This window comes from Haliotis rubra, unplaced genomic scaffold, assembly GCF_003918875.1.
Source record: "Haliotis rubra isolate DU_JTF1 unplaced genomic scaffold, ASM391887v1 Scf563, whole genome shotgun sequence".
Classification (NCBI taxonomy): Eukaryota; Metazoa; Mollusca; class Gastropoda; order Lepetellida; family Haliotidae; genus Haliotis; species Haliotis rubra.
In genome coordinates, this window is record NW_025767261.1 from 78,998 (window position 1) to 101,769 (window position 22,772).

At 41.5% G+C, this 22,772-nt stretch overlaps 1 protein-coding gene across 32 annotated transcripts in view; it reads left to right on the forward strand.

The window, feature by feature from the left end:
* LOC124254078 (A disintegrin and metalloproteinase with thrombospondin motifs adt-1-like) overlaps positions 1-22,772 on the forward strand; it is a 51,964-nt gene that overhangs the window by 13,006 nt on the left and 16,186 nt on the right. For 13 of the 32 annotated variants that reach the window (XM_046687927.1, XM_046687926.1, XM_046687932.1 and 10 more), the window contains exons 2-6: positions 1,285-1,360; positions 7,279-7,537; positions 12,973-13,017; positions 15,347-15,502; positions 16,521-16,772. In XM_046687927.1, the coding sequence (XP_046543883.1) occupies positions 7,417-7,537; positions 12,973-13,017; positions 15,347-15,502; positions 16,521-16,772 (574 nt within the window). In that variant the 5' untranslated portion in view covers positions 1,285-1,360; positions 7,279-7,416. The other 19 variants (XM_046687924.1, XM_046687936.1, XM_046687946.1 and 16 more) reach the window with 12 other exon arrangements.

Consider the following 22,772-nt stretch of genomic DNA (forward strand, 5'->3'; position numbering starts at 1 on the left):
CTAGGGGACACGGAGAGATTCGACCAGCCAGGAGTTTTGTTCCAGAGTCTGATGTAAGTGTCCAGCTAACCCCGGATCTGAACAAGCAACATGTTAGTTTCAACCAAAAACGATTAACTAGCAGTTTTACACCCTCAATTACCGGGTGAATCCTATAATTATTATATCGCCCTACACACTCATCATAGAAGTCCATCGGGGAACTGCTCCTAGTTCAGCACTACAACTTTTTATCCGGTTACAATACAAATGGGATGGCCATGGGCCAATGCTGCTGTATCGTCATACAAACTGAAACTCCCCTTAATAGGTTATATAGTCCCTTCGTCAGCCCCTGATGTTCGTGTGGATAGTAGAGGGGCTGTTGATCCTTCTAACCCATTACCTGTCTGAGAGTCTGCACCTTTATAAGTTCCCTGAACACTGTGGAAACGGGTAAAGCCGCTTGAAAACACCAGATGGCCCAGCAGCCTATGTTAGAGTACGCTCTAGCCGCTTGTGTTCCAAGACGGGTTCATACATGCCCAACAAATGTTCGCGACACACGGGCAGCATTACCCATAAGAAGGCTTCAATGTCTTAATGTGGATGGGGCTGATACCGCCCTAAGTGGCCATACAAGTACAGGTTAGGGGCAGTTGGTGCCAGTTGTTGGTCACTATCATACAAAATCTACAAAGCCAGCTTCACCAAATAACAGCTGGGGTGTAGGGTTGGCTGGATTGGTGGCTTAAGCTCTAGGCACACAGACTGCACTGGAAGGCATTGAAACACGTCGAGAGTCAAGATTCCCATTGTATGGCAAAGTTGAACACGGTAAGTGAGCGTATTTCTACAGCACTCACTGACAGGAAGATCTCTAGAGGAGTGAATTCTCGCCCAAACTCCTCTCTTGAACTCGACAAATACCGTGTAAGATGCAACAAGAAATCCGGCTCAAGTCTCGTAAGTCCTGCTATTGGCTTAAGACAAGATAAAGTACAGTGAACAAGGGGCAAAAAACATTGTAAACTGTTCTAGCACGGCATAGAGCCATGATCACATGATCATGAAGAGACACGCGTGGCTGGAAGTTAACTGGGGGTTCTAAAAGTAGTATATACGATGGGGCGAGGATCTAGGGACTGACGCAAAAAGCTTTGATTTGTGAAATAAAGCTTTACAGAGAGGCTTTGTTGACTCTGATCCTCGGACTGTCATTATATCTACTACTACCTGCAGGTATATTTGTATTAAAATCAAGTTTTGACTGTTTTTATTGATGATTCTTGCCTGTTTGTCCAGATGATGTCGCCTGTGAGATTTCTGTTTATACCTGGGATACTTATATTTCTCAACATAAGATACTCACATCAGCAAGGTAAGATGATTCATCAGCATTGATATTTAATATACATACACATATCCTTACACACATGTGTCCGTTCTTTAGGGTATCATTTATAGCACGGGCATGTGTCCGTTCTTGTAGATATCATGAATAGCACAGTTAGTGCACGTTTTTTAATGATATCATTTTTAGCACAGGCATGTTCATATGCATTTTACACATCAATCATATGGCTGAAAGATATGTACTTACATACCTTCATATGCATTTTTACACATCAATCATATGGCTGAAAGATATACTTACATACCATCATATGCATTTTACACATCAATCATATGGCTGAAAGATGATACATACATACATACCATCATATGCATTTTACACATCAATCATATGGCTGAAAGATATACATACATACCATCATATGCATTTTACACATCAATCATATGGCTGAAAGATATACTTACATACCATCATATGCATTTTACACATCAATCATATGGCTGAAAGATATACATACATACCATCATATGCATTTTACACATCAATCATATGGCTGAAAGATATACTTACATACCATCATATGCATTTTACACATCAATCATATGGCTGAAAGATATACATACATACCATCATATGCATTTTACACATCAATCATATGGCTGAAAGATATACATACATACCATCATATGCATTTTACACATCAATCATATGGCTGAAAGATATACATACATACCATCATATGCATTTTACACATCAATCATATGGCTGAAAGATATACATACATACCATCATATGCATTTTACACATCAATCATATGGCTGAAAGATATACTTACATACCTTCATATGCATTTTCTTGCACATCAATTCATATGGCTGAAAGATATACATACATACCATCATATGCATTTTACACATCAATCATATGGCTGAAAGATATACATACATACCATCATATGCATTTTACACATCAATCATATGGCTGAAAGATATACATACACATACCAATCATATGCATTTACACATCAATCATATGGCTGAAAGATATACATACATACCATCATATGCATTCTTACACATCAATTATATGGCTGAAAGATATACATACATACCATCATATGCCATTTTACACATCAATCATATGGCTGAAAGATATACTTACATACCTTCATATGCATTTTACACATCAATCATATGGCTGAAAGATATATACATACCATCATATGCATTTTACACATCAATCATATGGCTGAAAGATATACTTACATACCTTCATATGCATTTTACACATCAATCATATGGCTGAAAGATATACATACATACCATCATATGCATTTTACACATCAATCATATGGCTGAAAGATGTACATACATACCTTCATATCCATTTTACACATCAATCATATGGCTGAAAGATATACATACATACCATCATATGCATTTTACACATCAATCATATGGCTGAAAGATATACTTACATACCATCATATGCATTTTACACATCAATCATATGGCTGAAAGATATACATACATACCATCATATGCATTTTACACATCAATCAATCATATGGCTGAAAGATATACATACATACCATCATATGCATTTTACACATCAATCATATGGCTGAAAGATATACATACATACCATCATATGCATTTTACACATCAATCATATGGCTGAAAGATATACATACATACCATCATATGCATTTTACACATCAATCATATGGCTGAAAGATATACATACATACCATCATATGCATTTTACACATCAATCATATGGCTGAAAGATATACATACATACCATCATATGCATTTTACACATCAATCATATGGCTGAAAGATACTTACATACCTTCATATGCATTTTACACACATCAATCATATGGCTGAAAGATATACATACATACCATCATATGCATTTTACACATCAATCATATGGCTGAAAGATATACATGAAACTATATGGCTGGAAATGATATACATACATGCACCATCATATGAAAGATTTTACACATCAATTATATGGCTGAAGATATACATACATACCATTCATATGCATTTTACACATCAATCATATGGCTGAAAGATATACATACATACATCATATGCATTTTACACATCAATCATATGGCATACATTCATACACATCAATCATATGGCTGAAAAGATACATGCACATACCATCACATATACAGACTGCCAATTCTACCTAATGGACGACTCTTGGCTGTACCACATGGGCTACCATATATAAAACATATGCTGTTTAGACTTTTGATCTCGACTCATGTGTGGTTAACGGGAAATGTGAAGATATGTATTTACCCTTTATACAAAGATTATTTGACGAAGTTCAACAATCATGGTGGAGTTCTGTTTATCTGATTCCTTCTATTCTAAGCATTTTTAATCACTGTACAGACGTATCTTACACTCCCAACCCCTATACATCAGAGAGACTATGCATGTCCTCGTTTCAGATGTAGTAGGTATAAATTTGCAGTATATTTTGGGAGATACACAATGTCCCATACACTGAACAATGTGCCATACATATATACATATTGTATAGAAAGGGGAAGGTCTTTGCTGAAGATGAATGTCATATATTGCATGTATGTGGAACGTTACCTCAACCCTAAGAAATATAAACAATATATCAAGTGCCACACAGTAACATCTTTTATCGAAATTTTCATCTGAAAACTTTGATACTGTGTAAAACGCATGTCTATATGTATATTAAATCAAACGTAGGGAAACGTAATCAATTACTTCATTGGCATGTGTGTTTCATGCAACCTACAGTGTCTGTAGTATAGAATTTCATGGTTTCTTCATATACTGAATAAACTGTCTGTCTGAATGTCTGCTCTCAATACATTTAAACTGACCCGCCAATGTTTTGTACAGCAAATCTTTCTTACAAACCTTGCTCTTTATTCACAAGCATAGAAACAATCTCTGTACTTCTACACTGGTGTCGTATTTCCAAATTGCGACTAATTTATCTGCTCCATCGATCACTTGATTGTCTGGTTTGTTTACAAAGCGCCGTCGCATGGTAGGAGTATTGCTATGAGAGGCCAGGCAAACATACTGTCATGTTTAGGCACACATTGTGCGCTATAGCCGTGCTACCATTTTCGCGAACTTCAGTGGATCAGTGATCCATTCAAACTTTCCCCAGCAATGTTCCCTTTACACCAAACGGAATTTGTTTCTCAGGATGGTTTAGACTGAGCATGTTCTCGTGCACTGACGTTCTTTACTATATTCACACCTAGCCATACACCCTTTGTTTTCACTGTGAAACTGGTGGAACTGTTCAAGCCTGAGATTTTTAGAGGCATTTAGAAGGTGGTGACTATATACGACGAGTATATGGATGGCAACTTCTTCTTTATTGTATAACACGACGTTTCTGGGCCACCTCTCTTGCCCCTCTTTTAAGGTGATTTGTTCAAGCCTGTTAAATATCTCGCTTTACTGTTAGTGCTTCGTGGCTGATCAATGTGGGCACGGTAAATGTACACCTTCTTGTTCCGCGCACACATCATTGGTAATTGCAAGACGTCAGAGTATACATAGTTAGTGTTGAACAGTGGTGACACCCGGTGTTAGCGGAAAGGTCAGTGTGTCCTGCTCGTCTTGTAGGAACCACCACTCACACAACTGACATTACATTTTCATTCTTCCCCTCACTGCACACCAGTGTTAACTTGACCCCATAAATGTGTATGGTAATGCAGGGCAAGCATGGCGGTGGGCTATTTACTCCATGTATGCTGCTGGAATGTAACGACATAATATCCCACAGAGCCCAAGGCGCTGCTTTGTGAGACCCACGGTGGTTTGTATGTCCCTCTGTTCTTATACAGCCAGATACAGCCAGACAACTTACACTGTGTGTGGTCCTTGAAGCGGGATCCACAATACCTTGACAGATGTGCCACCAGAGTCTTGTGTTATTGGGGTACTCTTGGTTCTCAATGTTTGTTGTAAGAGCTGTGTCATGGGTATCCAGAACAGAGACAACACGCATCCTTGAGGTAACCCTTGAATATTGACTCAACATACGGCCCGCTTACGTGACCAACAAGTCTCTGGTGGAACAAAAGGCTTTTCTGTAGGTCTTGAGTTGTGTATTGGCGGGCTCGAGGAACTTCCTGCTTGACTGGTAGAGAGTTGTGTATAGGCGGGTTCGAGGAACTTCCTGCTTGACTGGTAGATAGTTGGTGTATTGAGCGGCCTGAGGAACTTCCTGCTTGACTGGTAGAGAGTTGTGTATTGGCGGGCCTCGAGGAACCATGGCACACAGATACACCTCACAATCTACACAGTGAACATCACACAATACATGTATACATCTACGTTTTTGGCTGACGTAGTCCCTGTAATACGATGTGACAGACCGTGACATAACTGAAGTAGTGCCATCACTCACCACTCTCACCTCACTCTCACTCTCACTCTCACTCTCACTCTCACTCTTACTCTCACTCTCACCTCCCACTCTCTCACTCACTACACACTCACCTCACCTTCACTCACTCTCACTCACACACACTCTCACCTCACTCACTCACTCCCACTCCGCTCACTCACTCACTGTCACTCTCACTGTCACTCACACTGACTCTCACTCTCACACCACACACTCACTCACCTCACTCACTCCTCACCTCACCACTCACTCTCACTCTCACTCTCACTCTCACCACTTCTCACTCTCACTCTCACTCTCACTCTCACTTCACTCTCACTCCTCACTCACTCACCTCACCTCACCTCACTCACTCTCACTCTCACTCACCTCACTCTCACTCACTCTCACTCACTCTCACACCTCACTCCTTCACTCACTCACTCTCACCCTCACCTCACCTCACCACTCACTCTCACCTCACTCACTCACCTCACTCACTCTCACTCACTCACTCACACTCACCTCACACTCACTCCTCTCTCACTCTCACTCACTCACTCACCTCACACTCACTCACTCTCACACTCACCTCACTTCTCACCTCCACTCTCACTCCTCACTCCTCACCTCACTCACCTCACTCACTCACTCCTCACCTCACCTCACGCTCACCTCACTCACCACGCTCACGCTCTCACCACCTCACCTCACCCCTCACCTCACCTCACTCACTCTCACCACTCACCTCACTCCTCACTCTCACTCCTCACCACTCACTCACCACCACCTCACCTCACTCACGCTCACTCTCACTCACCTCACTCTCACTCACCACCACTCTCCACTCTCACCTCCTCCTCACCTCACCGTCACTCCCCACTCACCACCACCACTCACCTCACTCACCCCACCTCACTCACCACCTCACTCTCACTCTCACTCACACCATCTCACCTCATTCTCCTCACTCACTCACTCTCACCACTCTCTCACTCATTCTCTCACTCTCTCACTCATTCTCACTCTCTCACTCTCACCTCACTCTCACGCTTTCACTCATCCACCAATCCTCCCATCCACTCACTCATCCACCAATCTTCCCCACTCACTCACTCACTCACCCGCTCACCACGAGATATGTTGAACACACTGAGGTGTCTATCAGTAAATAATAATATCGCCAAAATTCGAAATCTTTCCACAGCAAGACAGCACTATTTTGACTATATGTTGGAATCACGGCCAAATAGTGATGATACCTTTATCTTTACGGGAAACACCTTTATCTATTCATATCATGCCGTATAACATGTGTAGGTCATTAGTCGGTTTATGATGCAGATGTTATTATCCCTGCTCGCTGACTGAAAGGTTAACGACTCCTCATGAAGCAAACAGTTGTGTAGCTGTTTTCTCTTTGTCTTACGCCCAATGGAATCTGTGTTGTCAGATAATCGATGTTGTTTTGTATTCAGATGTGATGCCATTCCTAATGACAAAATGTGTCTCAGTTTTCAGGTCACCTTGAAAATACCACGATTGCTCCCGGAGGGTTTGGAACTTTGGACGTTCAAGTCGTTGATGGGATCACAGGCAGCGGAGCGTGGTCCAAGGATGGCAACCCACTCTCAACTATACCAGGCAAGCTGATGATGACAGAAACAGGCCAATATCGCCAGCTGATCCTTTTTAACGCTGGGGCATCGGACGTTGGAAGTTATACTTTCACTATCAATGGGCAGTCCACATCAGCCTATCTCACCGTGCGAGGTAGGTCCTATAGTTCACTTATGCTATAACTGATTTTTTCCGCCATGAAAAGCGTAACGCTACAGCAGTCGTATGTGCACGTTTAAATATGGAAGTTACGATCTCCTCAGTGCTACGACTTAGGGCAGTTACGATCTCCTTAGCGTTAAAACAGTCGTAACTCTATGTCAAAATATAGGAGCTACGTTCTCTTTAGCGATACGATCTCTTTGTGGAACGGGGCGCTGTTTTCAGGATAATGCGACTTAAATAGATATTATCAATTTTTCCTTATCCTGACTCATGCTTATTGCTTGTCTCCCTTTCCTTCCGAATGCTAGTGGAACACTTGAATCCCCTTTGAAGCCCTTCAAAAGCGGACGTAAAATCACTTACCAGGAGTCACCTCCCTCGCCAGGTTTTGGCAGGAACGGCGCCACCCGTCTGCCATGCTCTTCACTTTCTCCTGATTCGCCCGAGTGGGCGGTTGTGAGAGCACCTGGTACCCTATACGGCTTTATATCCTTTTTAGGCTTTTCTTCTAAATTAGCTGTATAAGGCTTTAGCTAACATTTACCTACAATATTGTAACGGAATTAATTCTCAAATTTCTCCTGTTTTTGTCACGTTTTTACGTGATTATTCACACTGTTTACAATTGATGAAATCTTGTTCTGATTGTAGGTATCGTTTGTCTGCTGTTGATCCGCATAACCTATGTCCTAATTTGCAAGCCTATATGTTTATCTGACACTCATTGTCAGTTGTGTTTTCACCTGTCTGATATTGCATTTTACAAATATTCATATTATCTGTCTAGACGTGCAAAGGACAGGGTCCAGACGAGAGTTACACGACATGTCTAAACCGGCTAAGCTTGCAGAGGACCGGCAGTTGGTGTCTGCGCAGATACACCATTCCAGTGGTCTACCGGGGTCGTCTACGGAGGAGGTTGCCGCCTTAGACAACGCTGGCTCGAGGAAGAGGTCATCTACATCTGAGACACCCTCTTCGCAGTCTAAGAAGACTAGGGCATCGTCTTCCCAGAGGAAGAAGGCAGCTACAGCTAAGACTTCGGCGAAGTCTCCACACGGGGCAACGCAGAAGACGAGATCTGTTTCAGCTGGAGATCGTCCCTCTGGAAGAAATAGATGTCTACGATTAGCCGCCCATCCTCAATCCCTGTGATCACATCCTAAGAAGAAGACGAAGACGTCTTCTACAGTAACCACGCAGGGACATCCTATCAACGCAGACGTTCGGCACGAAGGTTCTACGCCCTTCGGAAGAAGCCTCATCCATCCTCCAGATGCGTCGTCAGTACAACAGACAACGCAGACCTTCAACCCGGGCGCCTTTTATGCAGCAATTAAACCAACAGATTTTGGATCTGATGGATCAAGAGATCCGTCACAAGGCTCCAAACCCTCGACAAAGCCGTTCACCAGCACGCAGGTTCGCGCGAAGGCACGCATGGTCATCTCTATCTCCACGTAGGTCCCCACGTATGATGTCACGAATGCATTCAGGAACGTATTGTTCACCACTAAGGTCACCACGCAGGTCGCCTTACAGATCGCCACGCAGGCCACCACACAGATCGTCTTACAGATCACCTTACAGATCTCCTCGTTCAGAACCAGTCGACAATAGAAGACATCCATCCTCAGAGCAGGAAGATGACGGCGGAATTATATTTTCCGACTCGGAAATCAAGTCATGGATGGCCAACGGTTTGGAACTCGCATCACCCTCTAAGGAGACCAACGAAGCACTATCATACTTGATGGTGAATGATGATATAGACTCACTCACGATGCCACCTATCGACCCAGTCTTAGACGTTCCAGACAACCTCAGCACAGCCTTCAAGAAGGCAACTAAATACCAGACTCAGAGTATTCCGTCGTTCAACGCTAAGAAGTTCTCTCTACACCACATGGAAACCCTTCTTGAAAGCCCCAGAGATAGATGAGAATTATAAGATCATCAACGACACTCGGACTAAAGCTTACAAGATAGAAGATAAAAAGCTGGCACAGTTAGACACAGTAACCAGACGAACCTTCTTCGGCCTAGCCAGGTCAAGAGCTGTCAACGAGACTCTCATCTCGAAGTTTAAGAATTCAACTTCAGAGGAAGATAGAATGATTTATTCAGCTCTGCTTACACAGAAAAGGATCATCAGTTCATGTCTGAACACCTATCATCCATTTCTGCAGGCTTAACATTATCAAGAGGCAAGGACTGTTATCTTCATGTACTTGGAGCGAGAAGTTTACCAAGACACTCTACAGAGCCCCTTGGTCAACAATTCATCCATTTTGCAGGAGAAATTGATGAAGTCGCCAAGGAAGTCGCTAAAGATTCCCGAGAAGTAATGATGATCAAGTCTATCGATACACTGGCCAGTGTAATACGTCAGACCTCCAACGTTATTCCGGCAAATCGAAGTTTGCAGGCATCCAGAGAGCAAGGGATAAGAAATCAGGCAACGCTAAAGGAAATAAGGATTCTTTTCATCGCCCATCCGCAGCTCCAAGAGGTAACTACGGAAGAGGTCGGCCCTTTCTGAGGCGTCAGAAGTTCCAGATGGTGAAATACGAGGTTCGGAACGACTGGAGTCTTCCACCCCAGCCGTTCCAGTACAACCCTCACACATGGGTGGACGTCTTGTAACTCTACTGGAAAAGAATTGGGGAATTCTTCAAGACGACCTCGTATCTCAGATACAGGATACAGCTACAAGCAGTACCACCAGTAACAATCAACCCTATGGTTCACAACTACGCTGCAGACCAGAAGGGAAATCTACTAGAAGCCATCACATCTCTACTAGAGAAAGGGGCAATAGAAGAGATAAAACACTGCGTCACACCAGGTTTTCAGCAATTTTCTGGTACCAAAGAAAATTCAAAAGAAAAGTTCCGACTCATTCACAACATGAGGGGAAATTCAACAGAAGTTACCTCCTACCACCTGCAAAGTTCAAGATGATACATCTTCCACAGCTACGACAGCTCATACGTCCGCTAGACTATCTCGCCAGCATAGATTTACAGGATGCATACTTACACATCCCGATCCATCAGGAGTCAAGGAAATATCTTCGATTCCTGTTCAACGGACGTCATTTCCAATGGAAGGTCCTGCCATTTGGAATATCGTCGGCCCCCTGGTTGTTTACTCGAGTGACAAAGCCCATCAATATATATCTACATCGTCGAGGTCTACGCAGTGCGTTCTACCTAGACGACGGGATTCAAGCTCAGCAAGATCCCAGTCAACTCAGACTGCAACTGAACTTCACCATCAGACTTCTCACTCATCTAGGATGGCTAGTAAATCTCCTCAAGTTGGAACTACAGCCTACTCAGGACTAGGAATACGGCTTATAACAACGAAGAATCGCATTCTCGTTCCAGAGGATCGTTGGATCAAGATCAAGTTCTACTCTCTCAATTACCACTACGAGAATGGCAGAGCCTATTAGGTCTCCTCACGTCAGCTCAAGACATGACACGCAGAGGGAGACTACAACTGCGTCCACTACAGAGATTTGTGAACGCCCACTTACACAGTCTGGATCCCTTCGAAATACCAGACAGACTAAAACCATATCTACTATGGTGGACTCAGAAGTCGAATGTTTGCGTCGGAAACTACTTAATAGAGCCGGAGTGCAACGTCCACCTCTACACAGACGCATCACTGCATGGTTGGGGAGCACACCTCGACAACGAAGTGGTTGCCGGAAATGGTCGAAACAAGAAATATTCTGCATATCAACATGCTCGAGATGAAAGCAGTAGTAAAATGCCCTACTACATTGCTCCCAGAAGTACTAAGGAACGCAAAATTGATGATCCATACGGACAACTCAACATTGGCGTTCTACATAAACAAACAATGATCAACAAGATCTTGCAATCTTCTAGACTTCAGCTTTCAACTATTCAACCAATAGACAATCTCAACATTTATGTGAAAGCAGCGTCACATTCCGGGGAGCCAGGAATGTAATAGCAGATGCGCTATCTCGACCACATCAACTATCCCCAACAGAATGGATGTTACATCCACAAGCGTTCAGATGCATCATACAGACGATAGGATCTCCACTCGTAGACCTATTCGCCATGAGATTCAACAATCAACTGGCAACATTCGTCTCTCCAATTCCCGATCTGCAAGCATGGGCGACAGATGCTCTAAGCATCCATGGGAAGGGCTAAACGCGTACGCGTTCCTTCCCACCAGCGTTAATACCACAGGTATTACAGAAAATCAGGCAGACAAACAATTCACAACTGATTTTGGTCGCGCCTTACTGGCCAGTTAAGAATGTGGCTTCCCGTTCTTTACAAGAAATCGGAAACCAACAATACAATTTCCAGTTTGGCCGAACATACTAATTCATCCTCACACCAAGCAAGTTCACAAGTATCCCAGATTGTTCCACCTACACGTATGGAACGTGTATAAGGAATATAGAGCTTATAGGCCATGTACGTCTAGAATAGACTAGCATGAATATTGGACCCTGTACTAGTAAGGAAATACTTGTACATGGATAGGGTCTCTACTCCACTTGATACGAACATCAATAGTTGGAGTTATTTAAACTCACATGTACGGTTACAGAAGAGTTTTGATATATTGTGGTCTCCCAAATTACCAAATTATTTCGACATATGGATCAACAGTAGCAATGTCATTTAAAGTTCCCATGGGGCATATAGGACGTAAAATTCATCACTAAGGAATCCAGAGGTGAATTTGACCCATCACCTATACCGTCGGATTCTACAAGCAATAAGCCTGAGTCAGGATAAGGAAAAATATGTAATTTTCTGACCAAAATTGATATTTTTATACTTTATCCTGACCTCCCTTCAAGGCACTCTGGATTTCCCGGTGAAACCAGTGTGTCGAGTTATAATACGGAGAGATGTAGCCAGCATGGCAGACGGGTGGCGCCGTTCACGCCAAAATCTGGCAAGGGAGGTGACTCCTGGTAAGTGATTTTACGTCCGCTTTTTAAGGGAGCTTCAAAAGGATTCCACTAGCATTCGGAAGGAAAGGAGACAAGCAATAAGCATGAGTCAGGATAAGTATAAAATATCAATTTTTAGTCAGAAAATTACATTTTTGTACATGGCAAGGTAAAACCATGTTTCCCTTTTGTTGTTAATGTTCTGATCGCCCAGGCTATAATGCAGTTGGGACTGACAAATCGAAATCACCCATTTCAGTTTAACAGGATTTTTCTTTTTAAATTACCATAATTCTGTACTTGACATGATCAACATAGACCAAAACACTTGAGATACAACGATATTTATCATTTAAATCTGCGAGCTTGACCACCCAATGCCGTTAGTCGCCTCGTTTAACACCCATGGCGTCAGGTATAATCTGAAACACATTCTGTGTACAGATGACTCCCCTAATAGTTTCAGGTCCGGTTGACGGTAACTGGGTGGAGTGGTCACAGTGGAGTGACCCCGGCTGTCCCTGCCACGTGGTCCTACAGCCAGACGCGACGTCACCAGATCCAGGACCTGTACTAACCCAGCTCCCAGCAATGGTGGAAGTACCTGTTCTGGTCATAACAGCCAAAACTGAAAACCCGAGAGTGTGGACCATCTTCCTGTTGTATGTACATATCCGACGTGCAGGGTTACTATACTCATTCCTCATATACTTAGATACATCCACCTCAATAATTCCTCGGCATGACATTTCTCCAATATGGCTGTTTGTATAATCCGTTTCACGTTGTTCAGGACCCATCAGCGTCAATGCCGTTGGTTTTCTGTGATGGTCCAGAGTGATATTGGATTACCATCTGAGAGAGTTTCATTGTCCTTGTAGCTGTTGCAGTTAACGGGAACTGGGGAGTGGTCACAGTGGAGTGGTCCCTCCTGTCCTGCCACGTGTGGTCCTACAGCCAGACGCGCCGTCACCAGATCCAGGACTCCGTGATAGACCAGCTCCCAGCAATGGTGGCGCTTCCTGTCCTGGTCAAAATAGCCAAACTGAGTCTCAAGTTTGTGGACCATCTTCCTGTGGTATGTACGGAATAATCGTATCTCCATATCTTTATCTACATATGCATTATATGGAGATGATATGTCCTGGCGTCTCTACTGTTGATTGTTTATCGATCGAATTCCGCCTGTTATATATATACTAAACGCTGGGTACCAGCCATGTCCCTGATATACATTAGAAGATTGCGTACACTACACATCATACATTTCACTATTGTTTGTTGGAGTTCCTCACATAAGGTATCATTCGTAATTTTTAACTGAAGACATGCATAGCATCCCTCGAAAATGTGCCGGCTTTTTGCTTCGATTTTGCTGTAAATTACACCAAGATTGATTGGTGCCATTCGGAAAGTTTTAAAACAACTACTGATCGTGGAATTATCAACTCATTTAGAAGTAAGAAATGGAAAGACGTTGTAGGCTACCAAATTCAGCTTACAGAAGACATATAGTCGAATAATGTTGATGCCATGTTGCTAATATTGACGACATTGTTGTTACAGTGGCGTCTACCTTTACAAACACACTGTCAGATCAGACGCGATCCGTCGGTGGACAGGTGATATTCCAGGTGAATCTTGCTCAGTCAGGTGTCACAGGTGTCTGGACAAAGGATGGTGCCACGATAACGGCAGATGGAACTCACCAGATCGTTTCAAATGGCAATGCTGCGATTCTCTATATCGCTAATCTTCAAGTGTCCAACTCTGGACGGTATTCTTTCACAGCTAATGGGAGACAACCTCAGCCCAGCTGACAGTTAACGCAAGTACGTGGCTGGTTTTGAATCGTAGTATACGGTTGCTAAGGTCCTAGTGGATATAGACAGACTGTTGATGAGTTGGTACTGTCAGGGCCTAGCTACCATCATAAAAGCGTGGGCTTATACATGATTTTTTGCCAAAAACACTTATTTCTAATTCTTGCCAAAAGTACCTCAAGTACTATCTAAATATAAAGCTTTCGGGCTTACACGATAATATTGGGTTGCTACGCGCCTGGCTGTAATGAAACAGGTGTTCCAACAGACTCCAATTATGGCCATCGCCGCAATAAGCCACACAGAGTTGTGTCCCTTTGTCAGTAGCTGGTTCTTCAATTCGTGTTTTTATTTGCTGTCCTGCACATGGACATGTGGGTCTATGACCTCTCAATCTGAAAACTGTCAGATTTATACAGATGAGGTGTAAAACAAGAGTGTATTCTGGACCCATCACATAAGGAGAACACAATGACACGAAGACATTCTTGAAGCCACACAACGTAAAGGGTCCATACAGGGTCAGTGATTATAGAAAAGTCCCCTAATAGTTGCAGGTGCAGTCAATGGGAACTGGGGAGTGGACACAGTGGAGTGACCCCGGCTGTCCTGCCACGTGTGGTCCTACAGCCAGACGCGACGTCACCAGATCCAGGACCTGTACTAACCCAGCTCCCAGCAATGGTGGATCTACCTGTTCTGGTCAAAATAGCCAAACTGAAACCCGAGAGTGTGGACCATCTTCCTGTGGTATGTACATATCCGACGTTCAGGGTTACTATACTCATTCCTCATATACTTAGATACTTCAACTCAATAATTCCTCGGTATGACATTTCTCCAATATGGCTGTTTGTATAATTCGTTTCACGTTCTTCAATATCCATCAGCGTCCATGCTGTTTATTCTCTGTGATGGTCCAGAGTGATATTGGATTACCAACTGAGAGGGTTTCATTGTCCTTGTAGGTGTTGCAGTCAATGGGAACTGGGGGGAGTGGTCACCATGGAGTGGTCCCCTCCTGTCCTGCCACGTGTGGTCCTACAGCCAGTCGTGACGTCACCAGATCCAGGACCTGTTCTAACCCAGCTCCCAGCAATGGTGGCGCTCCCTGTCCTGGTCAAAATAGCCTAACTGAATCTCAAGTGTGTGGACCATCTTCCTGTGGTATGTACACCGCCATTATTTTGGACGTTGGCTATTTGTCCACATAACGCTTATGCCATGTTACAACTGACATAGAGTAAGCTGCACCATGCATCATTTACGCGCTGACTAACTGATTGACTTCTTCTCGATTTCCCTACTGATCACACTCAAAGTCCCAGTGTGGTGCAGCTACCAGTGGCGTATTCACACACATACCAGGCGTTGAGCTGGCGTACTGTCTTGTACTGTATGTGAGTGAGTGAGTTTAGTTTTTCACCGCTTTTAGCAATATTTCAGCAATATCACGGCGGGGGACACTAGAAATGGGTTTTACACATTGTACCCATGTGGGGAATCGAACCCGGGTCTCCGGCGTGACGAGCGCACGCTTTAACCACTAGGCTACCCCAACGTCCCTTTGTGCTGTATGTACGCAGGGGAGCACAGCGGTTGAGGCTTTTGCTCGTCTGATCAAATATCTTGCTGTCACAAGACCAGAATACAGTTTAACCTTTTTCACTCAAACCTAGATACTCTGTAAATAACCATTCACCAACTGTTCAAGCTTCACTCATGACTCCAGACTACACTAATTTGTGAATACGGTTTCTTTTGACTCCCATGAAACGTCCATTCTTGCAGTAATGTCTCATGTCACGTCAGTATCATTAGGATAGAAGATGCACCCTAGATTAGTTTCACCAGTGACTCTTGTCACCTCCAGTATCATTAGGATAGAACACGCTAACATCATATTTGAGGTGTGCGTAGAGCAGCCTGAAATACCTCCTAGTGTCTGTCGTGTACGCTCTGTGGGACGTATGGCACTCATATCCATTTATCATACTAAATATTTCCTTTACAGTCCTAGTTTCTTTATTAACCTTCTTCGATCAAAGATCATCGATTAGATTAGGCTGATGGTTATTTAAACTTTTAACATATTTAATATAGTATTGAAGTCTTAATTATTGACTGCTTCAAAAAAATACGAATACTATTAACATTTTCTTTCGAATACTATTAACATATAAAGGCACTATTGTCTTCGGCCTGCGTAACATAACTATCCCAGTGGGCCGGCCAGTGGCCTTACAGGTCACCGTGACCCAACCAGGCCTCACGGGGACGTGGCAGCGTGATGGCGTCATCATCACTGGGGGCACAGGATACGACATCTCCTCCCCTGGTTCCACCCAGGTTCTCTTCCTCACCAACCCTCAGGTATCGGACTCCGGACGCTATACGTTCACTGTTCGTGGGGAGGTGACCAATGCATGGTTAACAGGTACACATGTACTTAAAGTATAGAGTTGACGGTTGCTGACCTTGTCTAATAACATGCGTATATATCTTACACACAGATCTAAACAAGTTGATACTGTTACGAGTGGAGCAGCCTTTCAACACTGTTAACATTGCAGATGACATATATGTTGCAATCATATTTTTGTTTATGCATCCTTTTTTTATAAAGATATGAAATGACATGTTATCAAATTCGTATTTTGAGATATGACGAAATTAATGCCTGACTCTTGCCTGAAATGTCTTCGAACGCTTAGATTAATTAGTTTGTCTGGCATGAGAATGTTTATCATACAGATTTACACAATATCTTACTAATTATCAAACTTGCTTGATATAATGCAGTGAATATTGACGATTCATCATCACTTCTCTTAGCAGTTTAATCATTTTGCCGCAAAATCTCAATCTTCAAACCCGATTCAACGTTTTCTTACAATGTTGACTAGGATGTTTGGTAGCCTAGTGTTTAAAGCGCTCGCTGGGTTCAACTCTCCAATGAGCACACTTTGAGAAGCCAATTTTTATGTTCACCGCAATATTGCCAAAAGAGGCTTAAAACTCACTCACGTTTATAGTTGATTGACTAAACTGCACCCTGGCGTCATCGAAATCATATTAACAGGAAGCAAAATGGTAAACTTCCTTCCTTCCACTAACTATAACAATAACTATAACTATAATGCTTGAAGAAATCTCTCACTCTCCTTTCAACTCATACACCTGGATGAAGAAGGTTTATTCTAGTTTACTGGTCTATGTTCCGATGTAGCTTCATCAATGAAAATAAAAATGGTACACCTCATTCAACGCCAGGTCAGGCCTGTTCCTTAAAAACTGCAATGAATTTAAAATTGTTACAGAAAATGTTAATAGTTAAGTGCAAAAACAGTAAGTACAGTAACTACGCCAAATTCGCAAAATATAAACTGACGCAGAATATTTCCGGTTTACAGTAAATACCGTATCCACTCAGTTTTTAAACGACAATTTGTTCTCGAATATTGTGTAACTGTTACAGTCAACACCATTCTAGACACTGTAGTAAAATCTTCTTATGACTGAAAGTGGTATCTTTCAAAGGTATAACAATATCTGCAATTCTTAAAGTTTTAGAAAATGAATATGATTTTGTGCTTGTTTCGAAACCTTTCTTCAATTCAGAAACACATGCATTCCAAGGTTAGCTTGTTATCCAAACATCAATTCTTGAACTTTCTAAGGGAAATTTCAAATGTCATATCTTTAGATAATACCAAATTGTTCAAATATCACTCGTTGTCCGTTTGAAGGAACATCCACATCTTAAAAGTATTTTGAACTACGGGCCTATGGTATCTCAATCTTCGATGACTTCACAGTCTGACAAGTGGCAGAATTATCAAGATGACGTGTAAAAAGTAGTTTATTCGGACCACGGACCTAAGCAGGACACAATGATACGGAGATATTCCTGAAGACGTTCAATGCGAAGCGTCCATATAGGGTCAGTGATTAAAGAAAACATAATTAAATAGTTTCAGGCACAGCAGTAAACGGGACCTGGGGGGAGTGGTCACAGTGGAGTGGTCCCTCCTGTCCTGCCACGTGTGGTCCTACAGCCAGGCGTAACGTCACCAGATCCAGGACCTGTTCTAACCCAGCTCCCAGCAATGGTGGTGCTTCCTGTCCTGGTGATAACAGTGAACGTCAGACCGAACAGTGTGGGCCAGCTACCTGTGGTATGTACGGAATGATTTTGTCTTTAACTCTTTCAGCACCAGTCAACCAGAGGCATTTACTGCCATGACACCGAGTTCCCAGAGACTCTAAGGTCATAGATAAAACCTGTGTTTATGGAGGAAATTATAAGCTTGTAAAACGTTATTACTACTACATCTCATACACCATTTAAAAGATCTAATCCCACTGTTGATAAATATGAAGTTTATTTTAATAATATAATTCAAATAATACAACTACAACTTAAATAAATTTATTTTTTAATGAAAATGCAAGCTTACATTTATTATGTCCAGATAAACCACGAAAGAAGCAAAAACTATGGAGATTTTATTTCCATTTGTGACATGTCATAACATGCCTGTTTTTCTTTTTATACCAATTATTATGATAAGGGTCTTGGGTCCAAGCGATGGTTCCGGTGGAAACCCTTTTCTAACTGGCGTGCTGGTCTGCTTGGGGAATTAACTCAGCAAAGAGTCCGAAGTCACAAGAAGCTAATCACACTTTTATTTACAAGAACGGAATAACATGGGGTGGCCACAGAGAGTCGGTACAGCCCTCTGAGCTGAGGGCTAGAGCTGACCTGTGTTGGGTGTCTAAACCCTACTGACAAACGAATAGAGATAGTGACCATTTACCTAAAATTGAAACAAGGAAGAGATTATGATTCGTTGACTGATACAAAAATGGGTGTAACCTACAATAACCAATGAAATACAGAATATAACAAAATGGGTGTGTCCTACAAAAACAACTTCATTGACCAGACAGCGGGAGTACTTAATCCTGCTAATCCTATTTCAACTGGCACTAATCTCGTTGGCACTTTTACTGGATGCTTGGATGCTTATCTGGGCCATGTCTTAATGAGGATTTACATGAAAAAATTAAAACAAAGGAGAGTTAGCTTGCTGCAAACAATATATGTGTAGCTTATTTTGGTTTGTGTGGAATACTTACAAAAAAGATACTTTTTCCTGCAAATAAATTGTTTGTTAGTGCATTGTAAAAGGTGACTTTTATAGTATGAAGTCATGACCTGGAATAATGCATGGGCAGTGAATGACACAATGTACATGATTTAGTAAGTATCTCCTGTTAGGATAGAAATGTTATGTATAAGCAAATATATGTATATATACATGTGCTTGTGCATTTAACAAGTGCATTGGTTTTGAACTCATACTTATACATATTTTGTTTTGAACCATTTGTTAGGTACCTTGTTAATTTGGCTGATTTTGTTAGTTTCAACCTTTTAAACATCTTAATTGTTTAGGGATTTTGGTTTTATTTTATTTTATTTTAGCTTTGGTTTATTTTGATTTATTAGTTTGAGTTTACTTCACTCAATTTTGGTTCATTTCGCTTCAGCTCAGCCTGTACGTTTGGCTGAGGTTCGGTTTAATTCGCTTCCGTTTCGCGTTGGTTTGTTCGTTCCGCTTCGTTACGGTATATTTCGCTCTCGTTTCGCGCCGATTAAGTTTGTCTTGCTTCGGTACGATTTATTTCGCTTTCGTTTCGCGTTGGTTAAGTTTTTTCCGTACGGTGTATTTCGGTTTCGTTTCGCGTTAATGACACAGTCTGCTCTAAGGGTCGTGATTGCTCAAAATCAGACACGTGACCCGAGGCAACCAGTCATATTACGGCAATGGATATCGTCCTCGTAAACGAAAACTTTTAGATTTAGACGAAAGTGTTGGGTAAAGTAATGCTATTCTGAACATATTAAGCAAGAAATCGCTACCTATGCGTAATTTATGGAACTTATTGGACGTATCGTGCTAGGTTATGACCTGTGACCAAAATGCTTCAAGCATATATTTTCGCATTAAACATCGTGTCCGAGCGTGAAGATTGAGTCGGCGAGAGCCGAGATGTCACTTGTCAGTGACTTGACTTACATTACATGATCGCACAAAAAGATGGAAATAGTAATTTTATATGTACGTTTGACAACTTTTATGAATGCTGTTGTTGATTTTGTTCATTAGTTTATTCAATTTATTTAATGATTTCCTCAAAACATCGTTACTTTGACAGTATTATTGTGGACCCGCTGCCGAAGCATGTGTCCGAGACTCGTTGTTGTCAATAACATTGCGAAAAATAGTTTATAATTTTAATTCTGCCGATAATATATGATCAATTGAAATTTAATAAGTGTTTTCAGACATTGTGAAATGTGATAGATTTAATCTATGAATCATAAGTCAGGTAGCTTTTTAACATTATGTCTTTTTTTGACGTGACTACTGCCTGGCCGATGAATCGGCCTCCGGTGTTGAATGGGTTAAATATGAATTCTATGGAACTATTGGTTTTAATGACTATGATGAGACGCCCCTGTAAATGCACGTATGTATATGGTCGATTCCAACGAAATGTGTACACAGCTGGGTACAAGGTGTCCAAAATAGAATATCTTGCAGCTTGTAATTCTTTTTACCAGTGTAAATTCAACATATTTACCTCTTATGAAAATCAGTTGCCATCACTAATCTCTAATAGTAACATTGAGGGCTCATTTTCTAAATTACCTACAAATACCAACATCATACCTTGTATATCCTGTGATTAGATGGGTTATATGTTGCCTAACATCCAAATTCACTGTTGTTCTGCATGCTCAATATGTTTATGACTGTAGAAACTCTGAAGCCATATCATGGTTTCTTTCATGTTTTATAACCCAAAGCTTTACGAAAATAGAACCATTTTGGTACCTTTGTTTGATGTAAGTGAGATAGCACCACTTAGCGTTCTTTTCACAAACAAATCATTATTACATATCTATCTTATTCATCTGAGAGACAACGGGTGAAACTTTCGGTAAGTACAACAAATTTGAAAATGATCAATAACTAAATTTGGGGTTGAAGATAAAAAAAATGTACTTGTAGGTAACAAATATCACGTAATTCCTTGTATTTCATAAATGTTTATATATGTCAAACTAAATCGTAGCTGCTTTATTAAACCTTCGAACAGTTTGGAAATTGTTTTCTAAATGCATAGGACATGTGATTGAAGGTTGTTTACAACCAGTTTAAGGCTTTCTCTTTGTTTTGTCTCAGTGTATGTCGGAAAGTAGCAATGTCATTTTAACTGATGGAAATATACTTCTCATCAAAAGTTAAGGCTCACTTAAAACACTCACTTTATTTTATATATATATATATATGGTCACATCGAAGATTGATTTCTCCACTAACTTGGGGAACCAACTGCAAACCTTATGCAGATGAATTGCACGAAGAACATGCATCAAATTGCTGAAAAGCATGTGCAAATATCGTACATGTGAACAGCTGCGTTTTGGTGTAAAGTAAATTTTCAGAATTCGCCAATTTCCACTGATTTTTATCATTTATTGAACTCATGACAATGATCTTTTGAACGTTACGAATTTGTTTTACAATGCATCAGTTCATGTGTAATCAGTGCCTTTAAACAGTATGGAATAGTTTGCAAAATTTAGTTTAAAACAGTCGCCTAAAGTAAGTGGCTATATTTACACTAGTGAGTCTAAATGGTTGATGAGAAGTATAGAACTTGAACTAAAATCATTACATCAGAAATTTTATTTACCAAATGTTTCAACTGACATTTGTATTCAAAGAAAGCACATCACACATGTTCAAAACGCTTGAACTATTACTATATACCATATATAATTATGTACAGATAAACATGTCACTAAAACAATCAATACAGTATACGTCCTACTGAACTATAACTCAAACATGCTGTGTACACTTTTCATTGGAATCGACCATATGCATATTGAACTGTTTATAGTTACTGTATCTTTTCGTAGTTATATGTCAAAGATAATTTGGTGAATAGCCAAACCATGGTTGATAACGGGACAGCGTTAAACTGTAAGTTTGTCTCAGCAATGTGTGACATTTCTAACTGCCTCATGTTCTCTCTTGAAGGATCCTCTGTAATATCCACACCGCTTCAGAACGATACAAAACGTGTAGGGGAGCAGCTAGTGTTCCAGATCCAGTTGACACAAACGGGTCTCACAGGGGTGTGGCAGAAAAACGATGGCGCCATTCCTACTGATTCCCGAATTCTGACATGGGAAACACTGGCAGCATCTACCTGTACATCAGTAGCCTCCAAGTGTCAGACAGCGGCAAATACACCTTCACTGTCGGCGGGGAGACGACGACAGCCTTTGTCACTGTTACATCAGGTAAACAGCGAACCATCCAAATCTCCCTGGTATTTACCTTGACAGAAT